Raw genomic sequence first — 24,933 nt, 5'->3', positions numbered from 1 at the left:
CAAACTATAGAAAAAATATTATTAAAGGTCCTATGGAATTAATTTAAAGCTGTGAATCTCAGACTACTTTACTTTATTCTTTAAAGTTATGTGTTGATTTATCTTTCTAGGATTCCAATAAACCTATGAATAATATAAACTTTGCAATAAAATAAATTAAACACATGATACTGCTATTCAGATACAAGACAATATAAAAGCTTAGAATTCACTTATTAGATCAAGGATCTTGAGTAATTATAAAGGAGAGAATGAAAAGCAGAGAGAATTCAGATTACTTTGATTCTAGTTCCAATTATTGAGTAATAGAGAAAATTGTAAAATATTGAGTAAAAATCTGTTCTTTTGTTGAGCAATACAATTAATTCCATGTGAATTTGGATTCACTTCTAAGTGTACTAAAAAGACCATATTGTTGGAAGTTCAACAGAAGAGGCCAGATATTTCTTCTGAATCCACATGGAAAATAAAATTAAGGCAACTGTTCCTATTACTTAGGCCAAAAAATGCTGTCTGCCAAATCCCCACCACCATCATTACAATCATCATCACAATCAAGAGCCCTTACTGAATCAAGACGTATTTAGCTTTGGAATTTGAAAAGAAAAAGACTTTTGCATATTTTACTTTAGTGCATACTTTTTCTGTACATAAAATTCAGCTTCATTTAAAATTCAGGTGATTTTCAAAATATTTTGGGTCCAAGTAAATTTTTAGATGGAATTATTTCAACATTATCCAAGAAAGCCGTCTTACAAGACCTACAGCAAATGTAATCATCCCGATGTTTCCCAAAGTGGGCAGCATGTACAAAATTGTGCACAATATTAATAGACCTTGATCAGAAGGAATTTGAAAAATACTGTTAAATTAGCTTACCGTGAGGTCTCAGCTCTTTTAATATCCAGATATAAGTTGTCAACCTATGCTTTAGATATGCAGGATCATATGTTGAAATACAGCCACAAGATGGGAGGCCATCCCAGGCAGAGGGAGGATTATGAGCCAAGAAGAGCAGGTGGGAAAGCATAAGGCATCTTTTGAGAAACTGTAGGAAAATTCTGGAGTTGCAGGAGATAAATCTGGAAATGGAGGCAAAAGCCAGACTGTGGAGGTTTTGAATGACAGACTAAGTAGTTCAGACTCTTTTAAAAGTCAGTCATCATCCACTGAAGATTTCAAGTGGAGGAGTGATAGTATAAATGCAGTTATTTGGGAAGGTTAATCTGACCATAAATAGATAGTGTGGTCTGCAGCAGGGAAAATACTGGAGGCAGCGTGTCCAGTTAGAAAGCCCTGGCAAAGATTCAAGAGTGAGACTAAATATGAATGGTGAAAAGTGCAAAATGAAGAATGAGAATAAGATACATTGCAAAACAAGAATGAGAGGAATGAGATACGGTTTCAAAGATTTTTAAAGAGCTCCCCAGGAGAGTCATGGTGACTTTAGTGGCCATAGGGAATCTTTTGCAGCTTCTCTCCTTATAGGTCATGCTTTCTAATTTCCCCCATGCCTTGATATAGGTTTTCTACCATATAGGACCTGCCATTCTTGACTACATGGTTAATTTCTATTCATTCTTAAAGAATTTCAGTTCATTTCTCATCTCTTCTTTCTTAAATCAGTTTTGTATTCTCTCTTAGTATCTAGGTATACAATTTCTACAGTGCTTAAATCAATATATTTTAAAGATTTATTGATGTGTCTATCTCTCTAATTAGATTATAGTTTCCTTGAAGCTGGGATCAAATTCCATTTTCCACAACTAGCACAGCAGCACACAGTAGAAACTCAATCAGCATTTGATGAATGGAGCATGCCTAGGAATTTTAGAATGCTGGTAAGCCTAAAGAAAAACAGAAATGGGCACATAGATGGCATGGAAGGATTGAGGAAAGGTTGTCTTATCATGTTGAAAAGCTAATGGAAATAAGATTGAAGAAAGTGACAAAGAGGGAAACGAATTAGGCAGAATCCCAAAGTACAAGGGAGGCTGTGGCATGCAGATCAGGCGTGGACAATTCACCTCCTGGTACTCCAAGACTTTCTACACTTTTCAAAAGATGCCTCATCCTCTTCCATTTCCTCACATTAGCAACTTGTGTTTCCACAGTCAAGAATGCTATCCTATCTTGAGCTTCTATTTCAACACCTACTCATGCATGTTTAAAGGACGGATCAAATGTCCCTATCCCATGAAACCTTCCGTGGTTACTTGTTTCTCTGAATTCCCAGAGTGATTTTTTTCTTAATATGCAGCCTGAAGACCACCTATGTAAAATCCTCTTTGGGTGATGCTTATGTGAAGTTTCTCTTTATAGTCATATTCCATCTAATAAATGACAAAAGAATGACAGAATTAGAATCATCATTTTACAACTCCAAATGAAGTAATGGATTTAAGCAAATGATCATTTATGGCTACAAAAACCATTAGTGGAAAAAAGTTGATGGGATATTTAATGATGGATGGATCTAACTGGTAAGTACCTAAATCTACTGATGGAAGTAAAGTCACAAAAATAAAGGCAACCAGATATCTTATGCCTCTTATAGAAGGACACAATATGTCCTATAATATATTTTTCCCAAGAAAAAAATATGAACCTGCATTTGACTAGATCTCTATCTGTAACAATCATTTTAAAGGAAATACAGATGACAGAGGAAATGTGAAAAGACAACACTGGGCTACATTCAGAAAAATCCCAAATGTGTGAAACAACCCAGTTTTTTCAACACATAAATTGCAAGGAGTAAAATTAAAGGGGGGAGTGGAAAACCTATAGTTTAAATATCTATTAAAAGAAACAAAGACATGTCAACCAAAAGTGTGAATATTTTTGGATGCTGATTTCAACAAACCCAAATTTATGTCATTTATGAGACAACTAAGGAAACAAGACCATTAACTGACATTAAGATATTACTGTTAACTTTTAGGTATGATAATGGCTATGTTGTTTAAGTATAGTTATGTATCTCAAAATACTTTCAGATTAAATGATAGGATGTCTGGAATTTGCGTCAAAATAATGCACAGTGATGGCAGAGGCAGGGGTTGGGGGTGAGTGGTGGTGGTATAAATGAAACAAGATTGATTGATGTTGGAGTTGAGTGGTAGGCACATAGTTCATTTTTATAGATGTTTGAAAAACTCCATTTTATATCACTTTGAAATGCAAGTTCTTGGGCTCCATCTCAGAGCTATTGGATTAGACTACCTGAAGGAGAGTCTGGAAATCTGCACTATTAACAATTTCCGAAGTGAAGTGATTATTATGCACACTAAAGATTTGGGAGTCACAGTCCTAAAACAACGTATCCCCTTGTTCTTGCTCTTGTCAGAGAAATACAGTCAATTATACACACGCCATATCTCTAAAGATAGAAACTGTATCTTGCATCTCCCAAGGAGATATATTTTGTATGTACTCAATAAATATTAGTAATGTTAGTCAAAATATTTATTGTTGTTCACTGAATAAATATTTTAGTTCTAGATTATATAAGACTATCCACATATTCCAAGATACCAGGTCTATTTGGCATCAGCAGCATACACCTTCTCACAGCTGTTAGCAGTAATCCTCTGGCCACATGGAATTTCCTTTTTAGTGCTATTTAACAGTCCTAATTCCTAAATGGCCAATATTTCAATATTTGCATCAAGAATAAAATCCAAAAGAATGAGAACAATAGCCTCCTCTTTCACAGACAGATGAAAATAGAGAATATCAGCAACCATGTATAGAGTATCTAACTTATCATATATATATACACATACATACACACAACCTTTTAAGAAAAGGAAATGAAATGTTTCTACCTGCCATTATCCCTCAACCTTGCCTTTCTGAGTTTTTGTGTCTTTGTTTGTTTCTTTGCAATGGTTCATTATTTAGTAACCCCTTTGCCTCTGCTAAGAGGGTATTCTTGGGAAAAGGTAACCCTTGCTGAGAATTGTTTTCCTGAAGACCTAGTCTTCCCTATACCTTGGGACTCTTGAAAGAAGTCTATAAGAGATTCTGTCCTAGCGCCGGTTCAGTGTTCTAATTCTGACGCTAACTAGATATTTTGACTGGGTCTTGGTTTCCTCATACAATAACTCTAAAATAAACATGAGTCTATTCTTAGGTCATCTCTAAGTTCTCCTACAGTTTTATGCTACTTCTATGAAAAAATATTTCACCTAACACTTAAACAGAAAACACAATCTTTCAAGAAAAAAAGATATAAAATTGTTCCACTTCGGCATCTTAGATGACAATAAATAAGACCGAATGCATACTTTCTGTTCCGAAGGTATAAATCCAAGAATATGAAGGATTTTTCCCACTTGGGCTTACCTGCTTATGAGCATGATCATAAGAATTAATATGATTGTCAAACTCTTGGTGTTTGTGATACTGCTTGTCACATAATTCACAGTAAAAGTTTGCCTTTACGTCTTCCAGGGCCTTTGATGTGGACTTCTCCTTTTCTGGAAAATCCTTTTAAAAAGAAAGAGGCAAAAATATTGGTTATATTTCTCTCTAATAGTGTAACTAGATCTCATATTAATCAAGTTGGTATTTAATTTTATTGGGACTGAAAGAACATGTTTAGGCTGATTATTTTTTTTGAAATTCATAGCACTATGAAAGTACCTTTCAGCTCAGCTTTATCCCTAAGTTATCAATAAACATGTAATGAACTAGTCCCAAGGAGCCCTCAGCAGCAGCCTGGTCGTTACTCATCCTTCTTCTTCCTAGTTTGTGGTTCTGCTGACCCACCTAACTGGAGTGCTCACCACCGTTTCCTCTGCCTATCCAATGACCCATCTCACACACAAGGCCTCTCGACTACAATATGTCACCGGGATGTGATTACATTGTTTTATATCATTCACCTACTGCTACATGTAGTTTTGCCTCACTGAGATCATTGTGGGGACTTGCTATTCCCTGCACATGACGACTTTTCCCACCTTGTTAAATTGGTGAACTCATAATCCTTTCCCAACACCCAGCTCTTTGTCCCCTCTGGGAAGCCTTTTCCATGACTTTTCCAGGAGGAGAAAGCCTCCGTTACGTTGCTTATTACCAAGCACATCTATGATCATTCCTACTTTGTTTCCTTCATAGAAATTTCTTCCTTGGCTATTACCTTTTACATTTTTGTGGGCCATACAATTCCATCTTTAGCTAACTGATTTATTCACTCCACACATTCTCCCTGGGTGACCCCCATTCACACTATAGCTAGAGCCTTATTTATCCATAATCTCTAACTCCAGCCTAGGCTTCTTCCACAGGCATCAGTTCCTGCTAGAATTGCCAATAGTTTTATCACATATTTTTCAAAATTATTACCCTTACAAGTTTGACTATGCTCTATCTCAAACAGAGTTCTGGCCATATCGCTCCTCTGCTTAAAATTCTCTTGAATCCTCTTATTGCTTATAGGATAATAGTGAAAAATACTTACTAAGAATAAACTATGTGCCAGGTGTTAGGCTAAGTATGTGAATTCTCTTGTTTGTTCCTCATAATAACCCTATAAAAATAAGTTCTATTTAAATCTAGTTTTACAGATGTATCTACCAGCACTTAGAGAGAGATCACACACTCGTGGTCACTGAGTTAGAACGTGGAGAAGGGATTTGAATTCAAATAACCTATGCCCAGCTCCCTTGTTAATAAACAGCTGTGCTTTACAATCTCCCTTTAATGCCAATCCACTTAATATATCATACAAGCTCCTTTCTACCTCTTCAGTGTCACCTTGTATCAATCCATGCTCCCATATAACCCTCTTTAATTCTATTACCAGAAACGCCACATGATATTAAATGATCTGTTTTCATGTCTATTTCTTCCATAAATCCTTTGAAGGCAGAACTGTTTTAGTCATTTTTATGTCCACAATGCCAAACATTGTCTAGCCCAGAATAGATGCCTATATAATATGCATTACATAAATTAATGGATAATGGTGGCTTAGATATTCATGCCCCTTCTTATTTTGCAAGTTCCTCTCTATTATCCCAATACCTAAATAAAAGAATGACTGGCACACAAAAGATACCAAATAAATATGTACAAAAAATGGATGAACAAAATAAAGAATGGATTTTAGCTTTGTTTCTCCAAAATGATTAATGCTCTATAAAAAGAAATCAGGCCATAAACTTAAATCATAGGGGCATCAACACCCAGACAAGAAAGCAAGCACAGGGAATTTAGGTAGATTCTCGCAGGTTGGGTGAAGTGATGAAGCAGTTCATTTAGACACGGAAACATTCAAGTCCAAATATAAGAGGCTAACACACATGGCAAAAAGCAGGAAGAAGATGAGTACCATTAATAAACGACAAAACTAGACCAAATATCTGGATTGCCTATCTAAAAGAGTTGAGTAGGAGTTTGGTTACATTCCACACTAGTGGGGTACATAGAAGCTACTGGAAAGGATGTATCCAGTAATGAGAATGTGGACTCTGATTTCAGGACAAAAATCCAGTTGCTCAAACTACTGAGAGAATGGCCTGCTAATGTAGTCACTTGAGAATTGAGGCAGCCATAAAGCTTGAAGGTAGAGCTAAATCTTTTGATTTAGTAGGCTTAGAATCAGGGGAAACTGTTATTTCTCATCAAATGTTTCTCATTAGGATTTTTTCCATGCCCTTTCTTAGTATAATTTCAGGGACTGGAATGGAACTAGAGACTACTTTGGTTTACCCATAGTTTTTACTTTGTTATGATACTGGAACCACAGCCTTAGAAAAACTGACTTTGTGTCCTGGATATTGAGAACTCTGCCTCAGCACTTGAAAAGGCCTCAACTTCATTAACTAAGAGTGTGGTGGGGGAGGCAACTGAGAATTCAGGGTGAATCTGTGGTTAAAATGTATTTTCATATTATTCCAGATTATGTAGAGGACTTTATGTCAACAGCTCAATGGCCAGGAGTGAAGTTTCTATAGTTACATTTGGTGTCTTTATCTAAACATCTTTTATTTCTAAAACATCCCTTAATTATGATATTATATGGCTTTCAAAGAAAAGTATTATAATTATAAAAATTCTACCAACATTTTAGTCACATACCATCTGTGGATTTTCACATTTTACAAAGTCATCAGACTAAATTACATCCCCCATTTTTTGCTTCACTTTTCTTTCCCTTTCCTCTAAGGGACTAATGATATTTCCCAGGGCATATCCTAATCTCCTTATTAAGAGAGGAAGAGTGCACAGGTGGACTAGAAATGCCATTAGCAAAACATGCAAAGTTCACAATCCAGCATGTCTACCAAAGCCAGAAGTAAGAGCATAAACCCAACAACAAGTGACTGGGGATCATAACTGGGGAAGCTGAGACTTGAGGGTAGAAATCTCAGGCAGAGGAGAATACAAGCCAAGAGTTGGTAGGGTCAGAGGAATCATAGAGAAAACAAAGATTCCTTAAGAATCTTTGGCAAAACTTGGAAACTGAGATTAGAGCTGGAACTGACTTTTAGTAAAAGAACTATAGCCCAGCAACCCATGATTTACTCAGCGTGAAGTAGACCTGTTCTTAAGTGTGAAATTGGACTATCTATGGCAATAGAGTTGAACTGGTTCAGCAGTATGTACCAGAAGGCTGAAGAGTAAGGTCTCATACTAATATGAGGTATCGTATAATCTAAACTTACCACTTAGAAGAAGATGCAACTGATGTCTAGTAGTTTCATGATTTGTATAAAATCAGAGGTTAGTAAAGCAGGGGCATACTTTTCACTATATCATGCTACCTCATCCACCCAACCATTCATCCATCCATCTAACCATACATTCATCCACCTAACCATTAAGCATTCATACATTCAAGAATCTCTTGTTAAGCAACACCTAAATGTCAATTTCTTACTGGTTCTTTCCCTCAGAATTTTACAGTCCAGTGTGGGAGAATTACCTGTAAAGAGGTAAACACTGCAAATTGCCATAGAGTGATAATCACAAGTTGCTACTGAGTTTACCTTGTTCATACTAGTTAAGAATAATTGGAAGAAAAAGTCAGGGTTTTTGTTCTCTCTTTCTCTCTTTCACACATAGCGTTAGAGACACTCTCAGCACTTAGAATTTCTTGCCTTTTTGTTGAGTGACGGGATACTTTAAGTGGTCAAATAGCCTTGAAGGGAAATTAGGGTAACATTTACTCTCTGAAATAATCACACAATCTTTTAAATATATTTAGAAATATGGCATATATTTGAAAGGAGTAAAAATAGCCACCTCTTCTCAGTATGAGTAAATTTAAAAAATAAAAAAAATGAATAGAATTCATCATATTACAGTAGATATACAAAATTTGACTTACAACTCCTTCACTGATTTGCTAGTTATTCAAATTTCTCTTTTCAAAGTTTGCCTAGAAAAGGAGACTTTGGAAGCTTATTTAACAGAAAAAAATAACATTTATGAAATGAAATAAAATTTCCTGTCAACTATTTTCAATGATTCATTAAAAGGTTGAAAATGAATTATAAATTGAATATGACAGTTATCTTAACAAGAGTCATTTTTCAAACATTAGGTATTGCCAGTGGGCATTTTATGTTGCAGCTCAGCAAGAACTCTGTAGCAATTAATTACTTTTAATAATTAATGTTTTGGGTGCAAGGAGAGAAAATGTACTTTTTCACTCCAAGAATTTTACATTCATGCATATAACAGGTGCACCTGGCAAGTATTCTTACTAGAGTAATACATTTTATTAGAAATATAGATGTTTGCTACCAAATTATTTTTGTTATTGTAATGATGATTACACACTAACCTCCACTGAGCTCTCGTTGTAAACCAGAAATCCGCCAAGCGGTTTGCAGTCCTTAACTCCCTTAATCTTTACAGTAGCCTTACGAAGTGTTATCTCTTATTATCCAGTATAAAGATATGGAAGGCAAGGCACAAACACATTTAGAAACTCACTCAATGTTGAAGAGCAGAGATTGGATTCAGACTCAGATCTGGCTGACTTCAGAGCTATTAATCACCATGCTCACGGCTGCCCCAATTACTTAGCCTTTATCCAGATGCCGCATAAGTGCAGGCTGTCTCTGCTAACTTCTTAGTAGATTTGGGATGATACGGAGCCCCTAGCTCCCAGAGAGAGTAAGAGGACTAACTATAATTTTAAAAATCTAGGAAGCTCTTGAAGCTGAGAGATGGGCACTAGGAAAATCTAAGGTTGTAGTCCTGTTTCTATTGCTTGTGAATATGTGCCCCGATTATTGAAAAGGAAGAGATCAATTGCTGCTCTTCATAGCTCCTTGATGGCAATACGCGCTCAGAGCTTTGAGGATTGAATTCATATTCTTTACATGAAAGCTCTCATTTGAACTTTTACTGCTATGTGTAAGAGATTGCTTTAAAAATTCTAATATTCTCTAACGTGTTCTATTATATGGGCCCCAAATAAAATTCTGCTTCAAAGAGAGTACACTTCCCCCCTCCTCTGATCAAGTGGCTGTCGCTGATTCAGAAAACTCTTTTGGTCTCCATTGTCTTCTGCATCTCTGTAACAGATTGGGTAATGGAAAACTTGCTTTAGATGGTTTTATTCATTTATTTATTTTATTTTTGTGACAGGAAAAAAGAATTAATCTTTGAAGACTGACTAGCTTGAATCTCAGCCTGTCTCTTACAGCAGTTTAAACTCTCAAGGCTTCAGTTATCTCAGTAGAAATTAAGGGAACAATGAGTAGCTTGCAGGATTGTTGTGAGTATACAATGAGATCATTTTTATAGCAGCACTTAGTACAGTGCATGGTAATAGTAGGTAATTCATGTTTGCATATTTTATATGTGTGCCCATTGTATACATGGGACGTTAGAAACACTTAAAAATTATACCATTTCCCCAGGAGTCTACAAAGCAACTTTCATTTTCTGATGAAAATCTGAGCAGGTGAGGGGAACCCTTATCTTCAACCCACAATCTCATATGAAAGCACAATTCCTGCTAGTAAATTCAAATTTGGTTTACATAATTAGAGTTTTCAGATGTTTTTATCTCAGAATAATTTTTTTAAAACTTTTGAGCTACTTAGGAATTCCACACAGTGTCAAGAGAGCATTGTATGTGCTTGATTAACATTAATATTACTAATACTGATTTTCCAAAAGATGTGACTGGCTTCTTTTATAAAAAGCACGGTCTTTGCACTCTATAGTATATAGCATGGTATGGCTACTCAGAAGAAATTCAGTAAGTATATGTTGAATAAGTGAAACTGACTAATAAAAAAGAAGAGAATGACTTTCCTACTACATAATAGATAGCTTGGCCCACTCTGGCAATGTAAGTCATATCATGGTTGAAATAATGGTAGAATAAGTAGATGAGTATGATTCTAAACATATGGAGCTTTTATAACAGCTTTTTTCTTTGAATGTAGATTTGAGGTCTAAGGAGCTTTTTGAAGAATTATCCTAAAGTAACAGAAGGTGACAACTACATACAGATTCACATACAGAAATACAGATTATTGACTTCCAGTGCCCTTCCCATCTTAACATAATCAATTGTTTTCCTTAAAACTTGTTGAGAATCAAGTATTGGTTTCTCAGATTTAGAACAGGACATGACCAAAATTAAGTTGTTTTCATCAATGCCCAGGTAGGTATGATGCCAGCCACCTCCTGGTTTTGCAAAAGGGCTTACCCCTCTTATTAATGATTCATTCAAGCTGCCCAGATTAGAAGATGGATACACTCACATTAAATATGTGAACTTACCTCTTGGTGACATGCTTTGGGGACATCTCAGCATCATTTCTAATTTGGAAAGAGTGACAAATTTCTGACTTACTAGCAAGATGCCAGAGTGATGATTGCATTTCTGTTCATGAAGCAACAAAGAAATATTTAAAATTTTCTCCTATAACTGTTTATTTTGGAGAACCTTCCTAATTAGCTACATTTGAACACAAATTATTTTTGAAAAACACATGCATTTCTATTACAACCGCTGTTCATTCTACACCATCAACTTCATCTTCCTCAGCATAATTAATATACAGTTCTTCTACCAGAAAAACACTTTAGAAAGTATGTAATGCAGTCCCAGGTGCACTGTAAAATAATCATAACGATAGCTATTGCTTTACTGCTTAATTATGCTTGTCCACCATGAAGGGAAAAAAGAGGCAGCTATAATTTCTAGGTTGTTTATCTATCAGATACAGATGCTGCACTGCACAAGTTTGTAAAGGTCATAGACTGGTTACAGAGTTGGGATATTTTTCTTTTTTTTTTTTTAACGACCAGTGAAATAGTAAAACCAGTGAGCCTTACTGGACACCCAATAATATTAGCCTACCAAGATGCCAGTACCACCAATCTCTAATAGAAAACATTTCAGCCCTCAGCCGTAAAACCAGGCAATATCCTTGGGTGGAGGAGAAAAAGAAAGGGCATGAAAAGATACGTAAAATTACCCAGGGTTGGGAAGCGGCTGAATCCATTAAACAGCAGTCCTTGGCCTAGAGGTCATGCCCAGAAAACACGCATTCATGAATGCGTGAATGAATAAGTGTAGTGAATGAAGGAAGGAATACATTTGATTTCTTTCTGACTTTTTGCCCGGTTATGTATTATGCTAAATGGGAGAGAATCTGAAAGCCTGGAATAAGTATGCTTATGTCAAAACCCATATAACTGTATGACTCAAAGAGTGAACTCTGAGGTAAACTAGATAGACTTTAGCTAATAACAATGTATCAACATTGGTTCCTCAATTGTAACATACTAACCCACCACACTAATGCAAAATTTAGTAATAACAGAAACCATGTATGAAAGTAGGGGAGTATCTATAGGAACTCTCTGTACTTACTGTCCAGTTTTTCTATAAACCCAAAACTACTCTTAAAAAAATAGTCTATTACTTAGAAAAAAAGAAGTGTACAGCTAAATCACATTTTAATAGTCTTACATTTGTTGAACTCAAAGAAAAACAATGTATGCTGTGAGAATAACCTAACCCATGTTACGTAATGCATGAGGCTGAGCTCAACGCATGCCAAATGACAAATGAGAGCTCCTTTGTCTGGAGAGATCCTGAGACTCTCAAGTCCCCTCTGTCACTTTCCATGAGACAGAGAACAACCCTCTGCAATCCTTGAGAAAAGCAGGAATATTGACAGATCATATTTACAATCATTATGTCACCGACTAATTACCCTGAGGAACTCAAGGGAGGTTTTGGAAGCATTTAATTGTTTCTGCAAATTGGTTTTCTTTGTTGTTATGTTAAGAGATCCAATCGCCAAACACCCTGGACCAGACCAAGCCCCACTGCAAGAGCAGTGCCTGTGCAGAAGAGTTGAGAGATGACCAGAAATTGCCTTTTACTTCATTTTAATACTAAGATCTCCACTCCCAGGAAGAACTTAGGCCTTATTACTATAATACCTGATGCATGTGAAAGAATGTTTTCCAACTGAGCCTGTGCACCTGAGCCTGAGCCACCTTTCCCTTTGGACTATTCATTCCCCATCTGAAATAACAGGCCCCTGCTGTCCCCGCTCATGGACAGCCACAAGTTTGGAAATGATTCCATGTGGTCTCCTATTTGCTGCAAATAAAGTCTGCTTAGTGTGACAACTACTTCTGGTGAAGGCTCTGATTTCAACTCACCAGGAAGTAGACCCACTTCAGTTTCACAACAATAAGATCCACTGGAAACTCAAGGGTAAAATTTCTATATTTGAAAGAAAGATCTTTGAATGTGTCTATTGTGTGGGTGTGTAAAATATGATAAGAAAATAGGTGTTCTTCCTCCAGGCCGACAATACCGTCCCGTTCATACAAGTAGTAATTACCGCCCCTTCACTTCAGCCCACAGATATTTATCACTGTAATTAATATAGACATATTGCATTCATCTAAATTGAAAACATTGAAATGAATACATCCATTGTGCATTAGACAGGAAGTACTTTCATTTAGCCATTATTCCTGCTGTAACTACTTACTGTAAAAATGCAATTAATAGTGTCTGACATTTCATTTTCTAATATAAGAGAAATCAATGAAAAATGTCAGGTAACTAAGTTTTTTAGAAAGTTGCCAGTGACACCTGCTCAATTACAAACCATTTTTTAAAAATTCCACATTTGCAACGGCTCTCTAGGGGAGAAATGGCCATTAAGAGATGCTGACTGAGACATTGTTTCAACTTTGCTTGGGAATTGACTGCAAATATGTTCCCTTCAAATAGATTCAGGCAATGTTCAAGCAAGTTCCCATTCTTAAGCCTTCTCAGGTTATTCTGGTATTAACCTGTACAGCTCTAAAGAACCATATTTATGTTCTACATGTGCTAAAAACAGGCCTGCAAACTCCTGAAGTGATGTACTAAAATAGTAAAAAGCCAAGGCTTTGCTTTCAAAAAAAGTCATGCAAACCAGATAAATTCCCAAACTCCAAAGGCATTGTCTCTGTTCTCCTGAATGTCTGCTGTCGTGTTTGATAAAAAGTCTGCTGCATTTGGTTTACTTGCTCTATAACCAGAGATGTTTAAAAGTGATTGTGCTCACAAAGGGACTTCGTTATTTCAAACTGGCTGCTGCTCCAGGCTTCTATCTATTGAAATTCTAATAGGTAATTTACTTTCAAACTTAGAGAAAACTAGCAATTGTGAAAGAAGTATGCTACACAGGAGCTTTGTGTCTCAAATCTTGAAATATTAACTTCAAGCTGGGAAAATGTGTCAAAGTAGGGAAAATCTATTAAAATGCTAGTTTACTCTGAGAGAAGGGCATTCACATGGGCTAAAAGAAATGCTATAAACTAGATTACGTTCATTTCAAGATCATGAAATGTATAAAAGCTTGGCTTTGTCATATAATTTGGAAGAAACATTTGTCACTTATTTTTATTAATTTTTTTCATAGAACTTTGCAAAACTTGGATTAATGAGTTCAGAAATACCCAAAAAGAAAGCTTGTATACCAGTTTTATGGATGCACATTTGCTTTTTTGAAAACAAATTAAAATCACTTGTCAGTTGAAGTCAGAAAGACTGATTAACTGGAAACTGGGGTCAAAGTTAATATGTGTCATAACAGTAGTATTGACAGTGGGGCCCACACAGACTGTGCTGAACAGTCTATAGTTGAAACAGATTTTTCACAGCAGCTTGAGCAGTTGGAAGATCCTTATTTATTGCCAATACTAGTACCAACTCAATAAGCCATATAGCTATGCTACAATCTATTGTGTGTGTATGTGTGTGTGTGTGTGTACTGTGCATAGAGCCAGTCTCAAAAGAGAGCCAGCTACAATAAAACAGAAGTGGTGGTTCCACTGTAAAAGAGGTGGAATAGGAAAGTTTGAATCATCATACAGGCATGTAATTGAGAAGAACTTCAGAAATTCTTTTCCAGATAAGGAAATTTAATCCAGAAGTTCTTTGTTTTGCCCAGGTAGAGATAGATTGATAAGTAGCAGATCTGGGATGAGAATTAAAGACCTTGACTTCAACCTTTGAGACCAATGGCAAAGCAATTAATTCTATGAGGTCTATTTCTTCATTTGGAAAAGGAGGTTGATCTAAGGGATTAGATTTTTCTATCTCTGAAATTTGAGATGTATAAATGAATATCCAGAGTGTTTAAACTGATATAGATATATAGACATAGACACATATATAAAGATTTTCTCTTTCTTTTCTTAAACTACACAATCAAAATCTATTTAACAGCATATTTAGAAAGTATGTTATTACTCTTGGAATGTCATAAATAGAAAATTTTCATTTTCAAACCATCTTCTACAGAAGGAGACGGAATCACTCTCAATAGAGGACCTCCTCTTCCCTTTATCTCCCTAAGCTTTAAAAAAACTGTTTAGAGCTTTACTAGTCCATAGATTGTGAATTATAGTTATAGTGGATTGAGCACTGAACTCAGCCAGTACTAAAGACTGGAGGAGGAAAGGAGGAAGCTACCTTCTTTTCTGATATTAGAGGCTTATGTGAGATAAAAGGCAAGAAAAAGCAAAAGATAAAAGAATTTATATGTAAGACTTCTTTTTTTTTATACTTTCTATGCTTTCCTTGAAGGAATTTGGTGTACGGTAGGGATTTCGTTGGGTTATGAAGATTTGGATTAGTTACTGCATTATTCTACTGTGCAAGATAACACATAATTCCTGTTTTCAAGACTGTCAGACCACTTGCAGGGATAGGATGGATTCACAAATTGCAAGGGAAACAGCAAGGGATGTATAATCACGTGGCGGGGATTTAAAGTGATGTGTGTTCAGAGAAAGAAAATGGCCATGTTGCTCTGTAATGTGCGTACATACTCAAGGAGAATAAACTTATTAAGATAGAATTTTATAATGAGCCTAAATTAATGGCCTTGGGTTTGACTCTTTCATATAAAAAGTGAATGAATGCAGGCCCTGTGAGTAGTGGTTAAGTTCATGCACTCCTCTTTGGCGGCCTGGGTTTGTGTGTTCAGATCCCAGGTGCGGACCTACACCACTTTTCATCCATGCAGAAGTGGTGACTCACTTACAAAGTAGAGGAAGACTGGCACAGATGTTAGCTCAGAGACAGTCTTCCTCAGCAAAAAAAGACAAAGATTGGCAACAGATGTTAGCTCAGGGTGAAACTTCCTCACCAGAAAAAAAAAGTTAATGATACTTGATGAATTCTTTAATTCTGGAATTTAAGAAAGTGACATAGAGTATTGCTGAGAATGAATGAACCTACTTTTTGTAATGAGAATAATACAGATTTTACTCGATGTACTAATAAACAAAATGCCATACAAACTGCAGAGAAGAAGTGATTCCTATTCCCCATTTCCTCTTCTATTACAGCTGGTGTTATTTCTGACCAGTAGCTAAGATAGGAATTATAATCCTGTCCATGTTGTTCCTCTGTATAGTTCCTATGATTATTTTCCCGGGACATCTCTCTTGGACGGACTTGCTGTTTCTTGTTTCAGAGTCTTTATACAGAGTCTGAGTTCACTTAAAATGGCCAAAGCACAAGTGATTTTTAAAATTGATTCCTATTGAATTTTTTGCCTCTGTCCCTTATGCCATGGAAAATCCTGACTGGGTGCTCTCTGCTTAAATACTCTGTTACAGCTCTGGGCTGGATATCTGTATCCTCATTAGTGGCTGCATTTGTCAGCAAATCTCTATTCTGCACTAGCTGCAGTGATGGCAGTACGTATTTATACCTCTTTTAGTAGAAAAAAGTCTCTTCTATAGTATAAAAAGAAAAGAGGACCTTCACTGACAAGAAACAATGATGCCTTTAAACTTCTAAATAAATACCATTAGGCATTCCCTAGGAGTAGCAGTAAAAGCTCAGACAGGAGCATCTCCCTTCATTTACTGCGTGCCCAAACATCACAATGGCTTCACTTTGGATGTCCATCTAGGGAGGAATGCCAAGGGATAGAAAAAAGGGAGAAGCAGAACCTAGATGAGGAATATGGATGAAAGACACAGAAGTAGAAAGAGAAAAGAGACACGGGGTAAATAGAAGAATCTGTATTTCTTTTGTGGAGGAGTAGAATAGAAAGCTAATGAGGAGGAAGGAATCAGGTTTGTGGCATTGGAAAGTAGAGTTTTAAAATAATATTTTGGAGGCGATAGAAGAAACAAATCATAAATATTTTCCTCAGTCCTTGGTAATTTTTTAGCCAAAGTCTATTTGTGAGGGGGCGGGGGATATATCTCTTTCAGGATTGTCCACAATTTGACATTTATTTGTGGAAACTTGAAAGTACAGGAAGATCAACAATATTTAAATTTCATATGAATCATCTTGACCTTGATCTTCTCTGGGAATGACCAAAATCAGATCAGTGTTCTCAATGGGAAACGCTTTGTCATGGGCTATTTTTCATGAATCCACGTATTTTGTAGAAAATTTAACATCTCAGTTGGAGATTTTACAGACCAGGACAGGAATCCAAAAACTGGAAATAAATATTTATTAAGCTCTTACTGTGTTGTTATTGCTGTGCTAGGTGCAACACAAAAAGAATGTGTAGTTAGCTAATGGAAATAAATATGAGGAAAGTAAGAGAGCACTTTACATGTAATAAAGAGTAAGAGCATTTAGGAGGTACAGACATTGAAGTAAGAGTCTGAATGCTCACTCAAATGCTTGCAGACTACATGACCTTCACTGTTCCACTTAACGCTGTAGAATGAGGATAATAACGTGACTCTCACAGGATGATTATAATGATTAAATAAGTTCAAACATAAAACACACCTAACACAGTTCCAGGCTCCACACAGCAGTCACATAGCAATATATATAATATTAACTACAACCTTAAATGCTGAAGAAGTGGCCAAAATGGAAATATGCCAGCAGGAATGGTGTCTAGGAAGGTCTAAGTTTTGAAAGTAGTTACTAGAAATGAGGAGGCAATATATCCTTGTGGTTAAGAGTATAGTTATAATTCTGTATCAGAGAGCCTCAGTATAAATCAAAGCTCTGCTCCTCATGGGTGTGGGGCACTCAGCAACTCGATCTGTATCTGTGTCTTCATCTGTAAAATAGGAGTGTGTGATAACAGAAACTAACTCATAGGGCCGCTGTATTGACTACGGAAACAAATCAAATGAAATACTTGGCATAGTACCAGCCTAATATTGCTATTTGTTTTGTTACTTTGTTTATATTTTCTAGGTTTTGTTTTGTTTCATTTTTTTTTTTGACAGAACTTAATATCAAATACAAAAACATGGCATTAGATGCGAGTGCGGTATGCTGTGGCAGAGACAGACCTTGGACCAGTTAGAGTCGAAGTGACTGGGCTGGGAATGAAGACTTGAGGGAGAGTCCTTGAGGACTGCACTACCAAATGCAGGCCCCAGTAGGGAAGGGGAGCCGAGCCTTCCGTAACTGACACCCAAGCAACCTAAGTAAATAAAGAATGGGCCCACAAAGTCCAATAAAAAAGATTTCTTCCCACAGGGAAGAGATGTAGCTTTCTGTGCCCGACTGAGTGATGTACTATGCGGATGACAAGTTTTCTTCCTGTGGGACCTGTCTTTGTGTTGCACACAAAAGGGAAATAAAAATCCAATGCAGAAACAAGCAGAAGCCTCAGTCAGACACTTAATCATGCCTGTATGAGGACACTAGTGCCCTTCATTGCGGACTCTTTTATTTCCAAACTCCCCTTGGCGCCATACTACAGATAAGTTACTTGTTAGAAATAATGTTCTTTGCATTAAACATACATTTTCTTTTCTGTAAACAGTCTCTGCTTTCTACTACAGATGGTGAGCTGAGCTGGCTTCCTGATCTGGCCTTTTGCAACTGTGTCTTTCAAATTTCGTTTCTACCTTTGGCATGAGTACAATTTTTTGAGTACTTTTTTATTATTAGAAAAACCTTTACATATTTTCTGTTACATTTTTTAGGACTCTATAAAAATTGTATTTGAGAGTTTATGAATTTATGATGTACAGGAATCTATCTCAGATATTAACAATAAATAATGTTTACTCATTCTGCAATGGCATGTTAACTTTTATAACACTTACGTGAAAATATTCCTTAGGTGTCATGACAAATAATTTCAAGGTCACTTTATTTTTTATTCAGTAAAAAACATGTGCTGATTTACAGAGTTTTACACTAATTGCATTATGATCTGATTGATTCTATAATATTTTCATTAAAAGAAGAAAAAATGTGTCTTTACAAATGCTGTTAATATTATTGTACAGAAATAAGCACGCACTCAGGGTGACCACAAACTTGGAAGGTAAGATTAGAAATAACCTTGAACATTATGCATTTTATTATTAATAACAAATGGGAAGAATAAGTTTTTATGGACTCTAAAAAGGCTGCCCAGACCCACACCAATTATTTTGTCTGTTTAGCAAGTAAAAACTTTAAAATGACTTCTGTGTATACATGTGTTTGTGTGGTAGCATTCCCATAAAATATTACCATTTAACCTATGTGCCTTAAATCAGCTCATTAGTTGATCAAGCTAGTATTGTAATTAAACACGACTTTGTAACAGTTTAATTATCTGTTGATGTTTGTCAATTCTTCTGTCATCCATTTAGTGAATATTTTCATGAAAACTTGGATAGTCCAAGGTCAGTTTTCTATTCATCAATCTTTAATGACCAGATCTGTTTGTCAAAACACACGAATAAAATGTCATTATTTTAAAAGGTGTTTAGTAACATCTAAGCATTCAATTCGATAATCAATTGAAGAACAACTTATTTAGATAGAAATGAGGTTGTGTTTCTTCAATATTCAAAACTAAAAGTAGGAAAATTTTCACCTCTTGTGTCTCCATTTAACTAGATTAAATGTAACTTCACCAATTCATGTATAAATTATTATAATAAGTAAGGGAAAAAGTCAAGAACCTGTGTTCTAATATAAATTCCAATGAGCAACCAAGTGACAGGTATGTTAAATTGAGATCTAAGATTCCTGTTTCTTCATAAGTAAAACTTCAAAACCATTTCTCCCCTTTTTATTTTAATGCTGAAGTTATAAAAAGGAGATACGTGAAAACTCATAACATAACGAAAATATGGTTATAATCAGATAGTCAACGGAAGAGAAAAGGGAAAAGAAAAGGAAGACTGTTATGCAGACATGTCCTTTGGTAGAGGACAAATTTGCAAAAAGAAGCTACAAGGACAGAGCTGGTGATGCGACTAAAACTTTTACATATTTTACATCTGTGTTTTACCCACTTCCTGTCAGATTTTTGTGGGAACCTGTATTAGCTCCGAAAGAATTCTTCCACTTGCTACAGTCAGACCTGAGGACTTTTTGTTGTGTTTTATATTGTTTTGTTTGGACACTAGGACCTGAAGGATATGAAGATGAATTCTAAAGTAAACAACTTATACACTTTACAAAAAAAGCCAATTAACTATTAATCTTTTATTATTTGCCACTATAGAATAGTTTGCACTTCTTAAGATTTTATATAAATGGAATCATACAGTATATACTTCTTTTTTGTCTGACTTTTTACTGAGCATAATTATTTTGAGTTTAATCCACATTGTGTATATCACTTGCTCATCTTTATTGTAGGATGGCATTCTATTGTATGGATATGTCACAATTGTTTATCCATTCTCCTGTTGATGGGCATTTGGGTTCTTTCCACTGGTTCTGTGAACAGGAGGAGAGGTGGAAGGGGTAGAAAGAAGTCACTAATATAAAGGGGCACTAGGAAACATTGGGTGGCAATATATATGTGAATCTATCTTGATTGTAGTGATGATTTCCTGGGTGTATACATATGTCATAACTGATTAAACTGTACACTTTAAATATGTGCAGCATTAAAATATTAATGATTAGTCTTTCTAATTTATTTTCCATACTCCTAACCAGAATTCTCTATTCTCCCACTGTTGGGAAAAGATCAGTGCAGATATTTTCTTCCAGTATTTAGTTACTTTTTCTTTATCCCATTCTAAAAGTGAAAATTATTTTCATAATTTTGCATAAATATCAAGGATAATTTTGTTACTAGCTAAAGTTTCACTCACGCATTTACCTTTCCATGAGTAAGGTACCACTTAATCTGGGAAATATCCTTAGGAGATGCACTTCTAAAACATCCAGTTCAGATTTCTCCCCCTGCCACTTGGCTATAGCTTTTTTATTCTGCTCCATACGTAACATCCTCAGGCAATTATTTTTCTTCTTTGCCATGTTTGGCTTGGTGGTATATTTTACCTTTATTCTATGGAGGTGGGGGAGAATGCTTAAGTTCGTGATCTGAATATTCCTGAAGATCATTCAAATAATGTTTTAAAATATAGATTTCATTATTCGTTACAGACAGATTAAAATATTACTGAATGATAACAAGTGGTTCAGTCGATGAGATAGTTAATTCATACCCTGTAGGCATAACCATAACAGCTAATGAGCTTTCAGCATTTAGTTGAAAGCAAATTTAATAATTTGGTGGACTATTTTTTTAACTCTATCAGTGTTTATGAGGCATTAACAGCATTCAGGTGACAATTTTGTGTTATACAAGATAATTTCTTGTACCTTCTGGCCACTTGACAGTGGCTGCTGAACATGATGGCTAATCAATGATGAATTATATAATGAAACTAGCCATTCACTTGCCTATTTGGTAGGTTCACAATGAATATTAAAAATTAAAATGCTGATAAACATTGATATTAAAATTTCCAAAACTTACTTTTGTAAAATACACATGATAATTTGGTGTTTAAAATTAACATTTTACATGTTTTATGTAAATTTAATTTATGTTATTCTTGAAAGCTTGGTTCTACTTAGGTTTTTTTTTTTAAGTCTGTGTTTAGCAAATATTTATCTCACCTAAATTGGATATATAATTTTAAAAAGTCATTTATATGAAGAAAATGCAAGAGATAGCATGTGAGTCCTCTTTTGAGGTAGGAGACCAGGGAGAACTCAGGTCTATACCTAGCTTTACTACCAGCTCGATGTGTATGACTTCTCTCATTCTCAGCTCTCCTGTCTCTAAAAGAGGGGTCTGGTTAACTGACAGTTTCTTTTGAACTCTAAGACTGTGACACTAATTTTTATCTTTTTGGAGAAGCTTCTTAAATACTGAAGTGTATGTTTGAGGAGAACAAGAGTTCACCTCAAAATGAGGAGATCTCCTAAAATGAGAGGATCAGTCCCAACCACTAAGAGCTAACTAAGGTTAATTCCCTGCCAGTGCTGGTGAAGGCAGTGATTAGAGGAGATATGTCTTTGCATCTTAAATGTGGAGCCCCACACAGCGACATTCCAAGTATGGAGTAAAGGATTAAGCCAATCACCCCAAAATCAAAGGACTTTGATATTTGTGCTTTTGCAAATAAAACACTGAGAGTAACTTTGGAATTACATTCCAAGACAGTCATCAAGGTTGACAGAATCTATCAGATCTTGAGGGAAAGATTTAGATTAGAAAGGCAGGGGCTCAAAGAGTTGATTTGGCCATTGAAGTCCTCAGAATGATTGTTTCCTTGGTGATATATTGCAAAGGGCTTTTATTATTTTCAAAGTGAGCAGAAGAAAAGTGATTTTCTCTGCTGCCAAAAGATGAATTTATAAATGCAACACAACTACTAAGCCATGTCACTCAAGGCTCATGTAGGTGAACAAATGTATTGTTCTCTTTTTCTAAACATCTTTTATAATCAAGAAAAGATTACTTTGGTGGGGGGAGTTCTTTTTTTCAAAGTCAAATGGCTGGCATAGGGCGTACCAGAACTATGTCTCAAACGAAGTTGTTTACAATTTTATGCACAAAAGAAGAGTTGGGGCAGGGGGTGTAACCTTCAAAAGGACTACAAACAGAAGGAAAAATGAATTCTGAAAGCATTTATATTTAAGTGTTCGGTTTTATGCATTTGGCTACATGAATGGAATAACTTTACTTCCTTCTGTTCTACTGTTTTTTTTGCCCCTAATTTTGGGGGTAGTTCTTATAAAATAGTATACAAATCTTACTATATAAAACAAGCAAAGATTTTTTTCTATACAAGAATAAAAATGTTGTTATTTATAGTGAGATATCTTCTTATTCACTCAAAGACTAACTTAGGTGGCACAAAGTAAACTTGCTCTTAAAAAGTTCATCCTTTTTTTTTGCAAGAATTGGTACTTTAGCCATACTTTGTATAATGATATTTCTGAGACATTCTCATTTGTGGCAGAGGTAATTTGTTTTATAAATACTTTTACCTTCTTTATAGGTGATGTTTTTATAATTTATTTATGAAATTATTTTATCACTATTTAAATTGACAATATATGCATATTCTTATCGATTGTCAAATTTTTATATTTTCTTTGCCATAGTTAACTTTTCTTTCTGTGAGTACAAAGTTCAAATGATCAATTTCACATATAAATATATGTAGGTAGGCACAATAAATCTTAATCTAACAACAGAATTGTTTCACAGGACTTCCATATTTTTGAATGCAGTAAGGCTTTCATAGCACTAACTTTAATCAAAATAAAAACTCAAAATTTTCTCCCAGACTTGCTGAAATAGTGCTAATATCAAATATCCTGTTTGGTTGACCCTAGGACAACAAATTTTAGATTTGAAAAATATGTTAATCATAATATTGATGCTAAATAGGTATCTAAGTTAATATATAAGTGTGGCTTATCTCAAGTATGGTTCTCTATAGCAATTTGAATCTTAGCCTCTACAGATGGTAATGGGTGGGTAGAGTGGTTGCATAGAGGAAGATAACACGGAGTATAGAAATTATAGAACTCAATGATGAAGTCCATGTCTGTAGTAACAGGAGAGAGTTAGGAGTATTCTTTAACCACCAAAACAAACAAGCAACAAAGTATTATTTATAAATATTGAAATCATGAAATGGCATGAACACAGAACTCAAAAAGAATTTAACAAGAGAAAGAACTGACATTTAAAGTTAACATTCCCAATGTTAAATACCTTATAAAGACTATGACATTATTAACCATTTACTCTTGTCTAAGAGAAGACTAGGGGAAGAAGAGGCAAAAGACAAGTCATTTATGCTTTTCTAAACTGTTACATCATCCAATGAAATGAATCCACAAACTGCTGTACTAGACCTGCAGTTTCCACTGCTGTTTATTAGAGGAAAATTCAGTACTATATTTAAAGCAGACCAAAAGGGCACTGCTTTGATTGACGTGTGTGTGTGTGCATCTGCATGTCTGTGTATGTGAGGTTGGAGTCCTGCAACTGGCTTGTCTAGAGTACTCTAGGGCTTCTCTGTACAATGTAAATGCTCAGCCAGGCCATCCCTAAGGGCCTTCAACTCACAAACTCAATGATTCCATCATCCTATCCTGATGTTAGTCTGAACCACCTTCCATACATCCAATCTTAGACCAGATCAGCTTTTGCAGGATGGAGAGCCAAAAAGCTGTTTGCCTGTTTACTGGAATTTGCTTGATTTCACAGTGACAGCAGCTCATAAAAAGGCTAACTGTATAAAATATTGGAATTAAGGGCCCACAAAAATATTTGTCAGTGCCTGTCACTCCTGCTGGCTTCCGAATGACTCAGGCCTCCTAACAAGATCCTGAATTTGGAAGCTGCGTATTCGATGCCAGAAGGATTTAGACACGAATGTGCAGATGGCTGTATAAATAAAATGACTGCCACTGACTTATTTTTCTTCATAAATTGGGTGCTATGATTCTGGCTAATCTTGTCACAGCCATTTTATCAGTAAGGAAGGCATTATTGGGAAATTAAAAGCATTTCATTTTTCATTCACATCTGAGATTTTCTCTACCTGAGCTTGCAGATATGCTTATGAACACAGTAGTTGGACCTAAAGAAAAAAAATGTTTAAACGGGAGGAAAACCTCCTACATCATCCCTTCATTATAGAAAAAAAGAAATAATTTTTAAACAGAAATGAGTTTTGGGGCTGGCCCTGTGGCCGAGTGGTTAAGTTCCCACGCTCCGCTGCAGGCGGCCCAGTGTTTCGTTGGTTTGAATCCTGGGCGTGGACATGGCACTGCTCATCAAGCCACGCTGAGGCAGCGTCCCACATGCCACAACTAGAAGGACCCACAATGAAGAATATACAACTATGTACTGGGCGGCTTTGGGGAGAAAAAGGAAAAAAATAAAATCTTTAAAAAAAAAAAAAGGAAATGAGTTTCATAGATTTTTTTCTACCAGTATTTAATCTGACTTTTCTCCTGGGTGGATGAGCAGACTGAGTTAGACTATTCCTTCAGGGTTTTCAGGGGTCCTTTGTGTCCTCCAATGTATCTTACATATGGTTACCCATTAAATAATGTCATTTGGGTCACTTGCCTAATGAATCAAATACAAATGCTTAACTCCTCTGTGATCTATCTCCAGTACACATTCCATTCTTGTTCCT

General features: G+C 35.7%; 1 protein-coding gene across 1 annotated transcript in view; it reads right to left on the bottom strand.

Moving 5' to 3' along the window:
- The window catches only part of ZNF804B (zinc finger protein 804B), a 482,981-nt gene that overhangs the window by 101,802 nt on the left and 356,246 nt on the right, over positions 1-24,933 (bottom strand). Inside the window, exon 2 of the mRNA XM_070508038.1 lies at positions 4,351-4,494. Coding sequence (XP_070364139.1) covers positions 4,351-4,494 — 144 coding nt within the window. The remainder of the gene's footprint in view (positions 1-4,350; positions 4,495-24,933) is intronic.

This window comes from Equus asinus, chromosome 1, assembly GCF_041296235.1.
Source record: "Equus asinus isolate D_3611 breed Donkey chromosome 1, EquAss-T2T_v2, whole genome shotgun sequence".
Taxonomy (NCBI): Eukaryota; Metazoa; Chordata; class Mammalia; order Perissodactyla; family Equidae; genus Equus; species Equus asinus.
The sequence above is the reverse complement of the archived record's forward strand: the minus strand, read 5'-3'. Positions and strand labels throughout refer to the sequence as shown.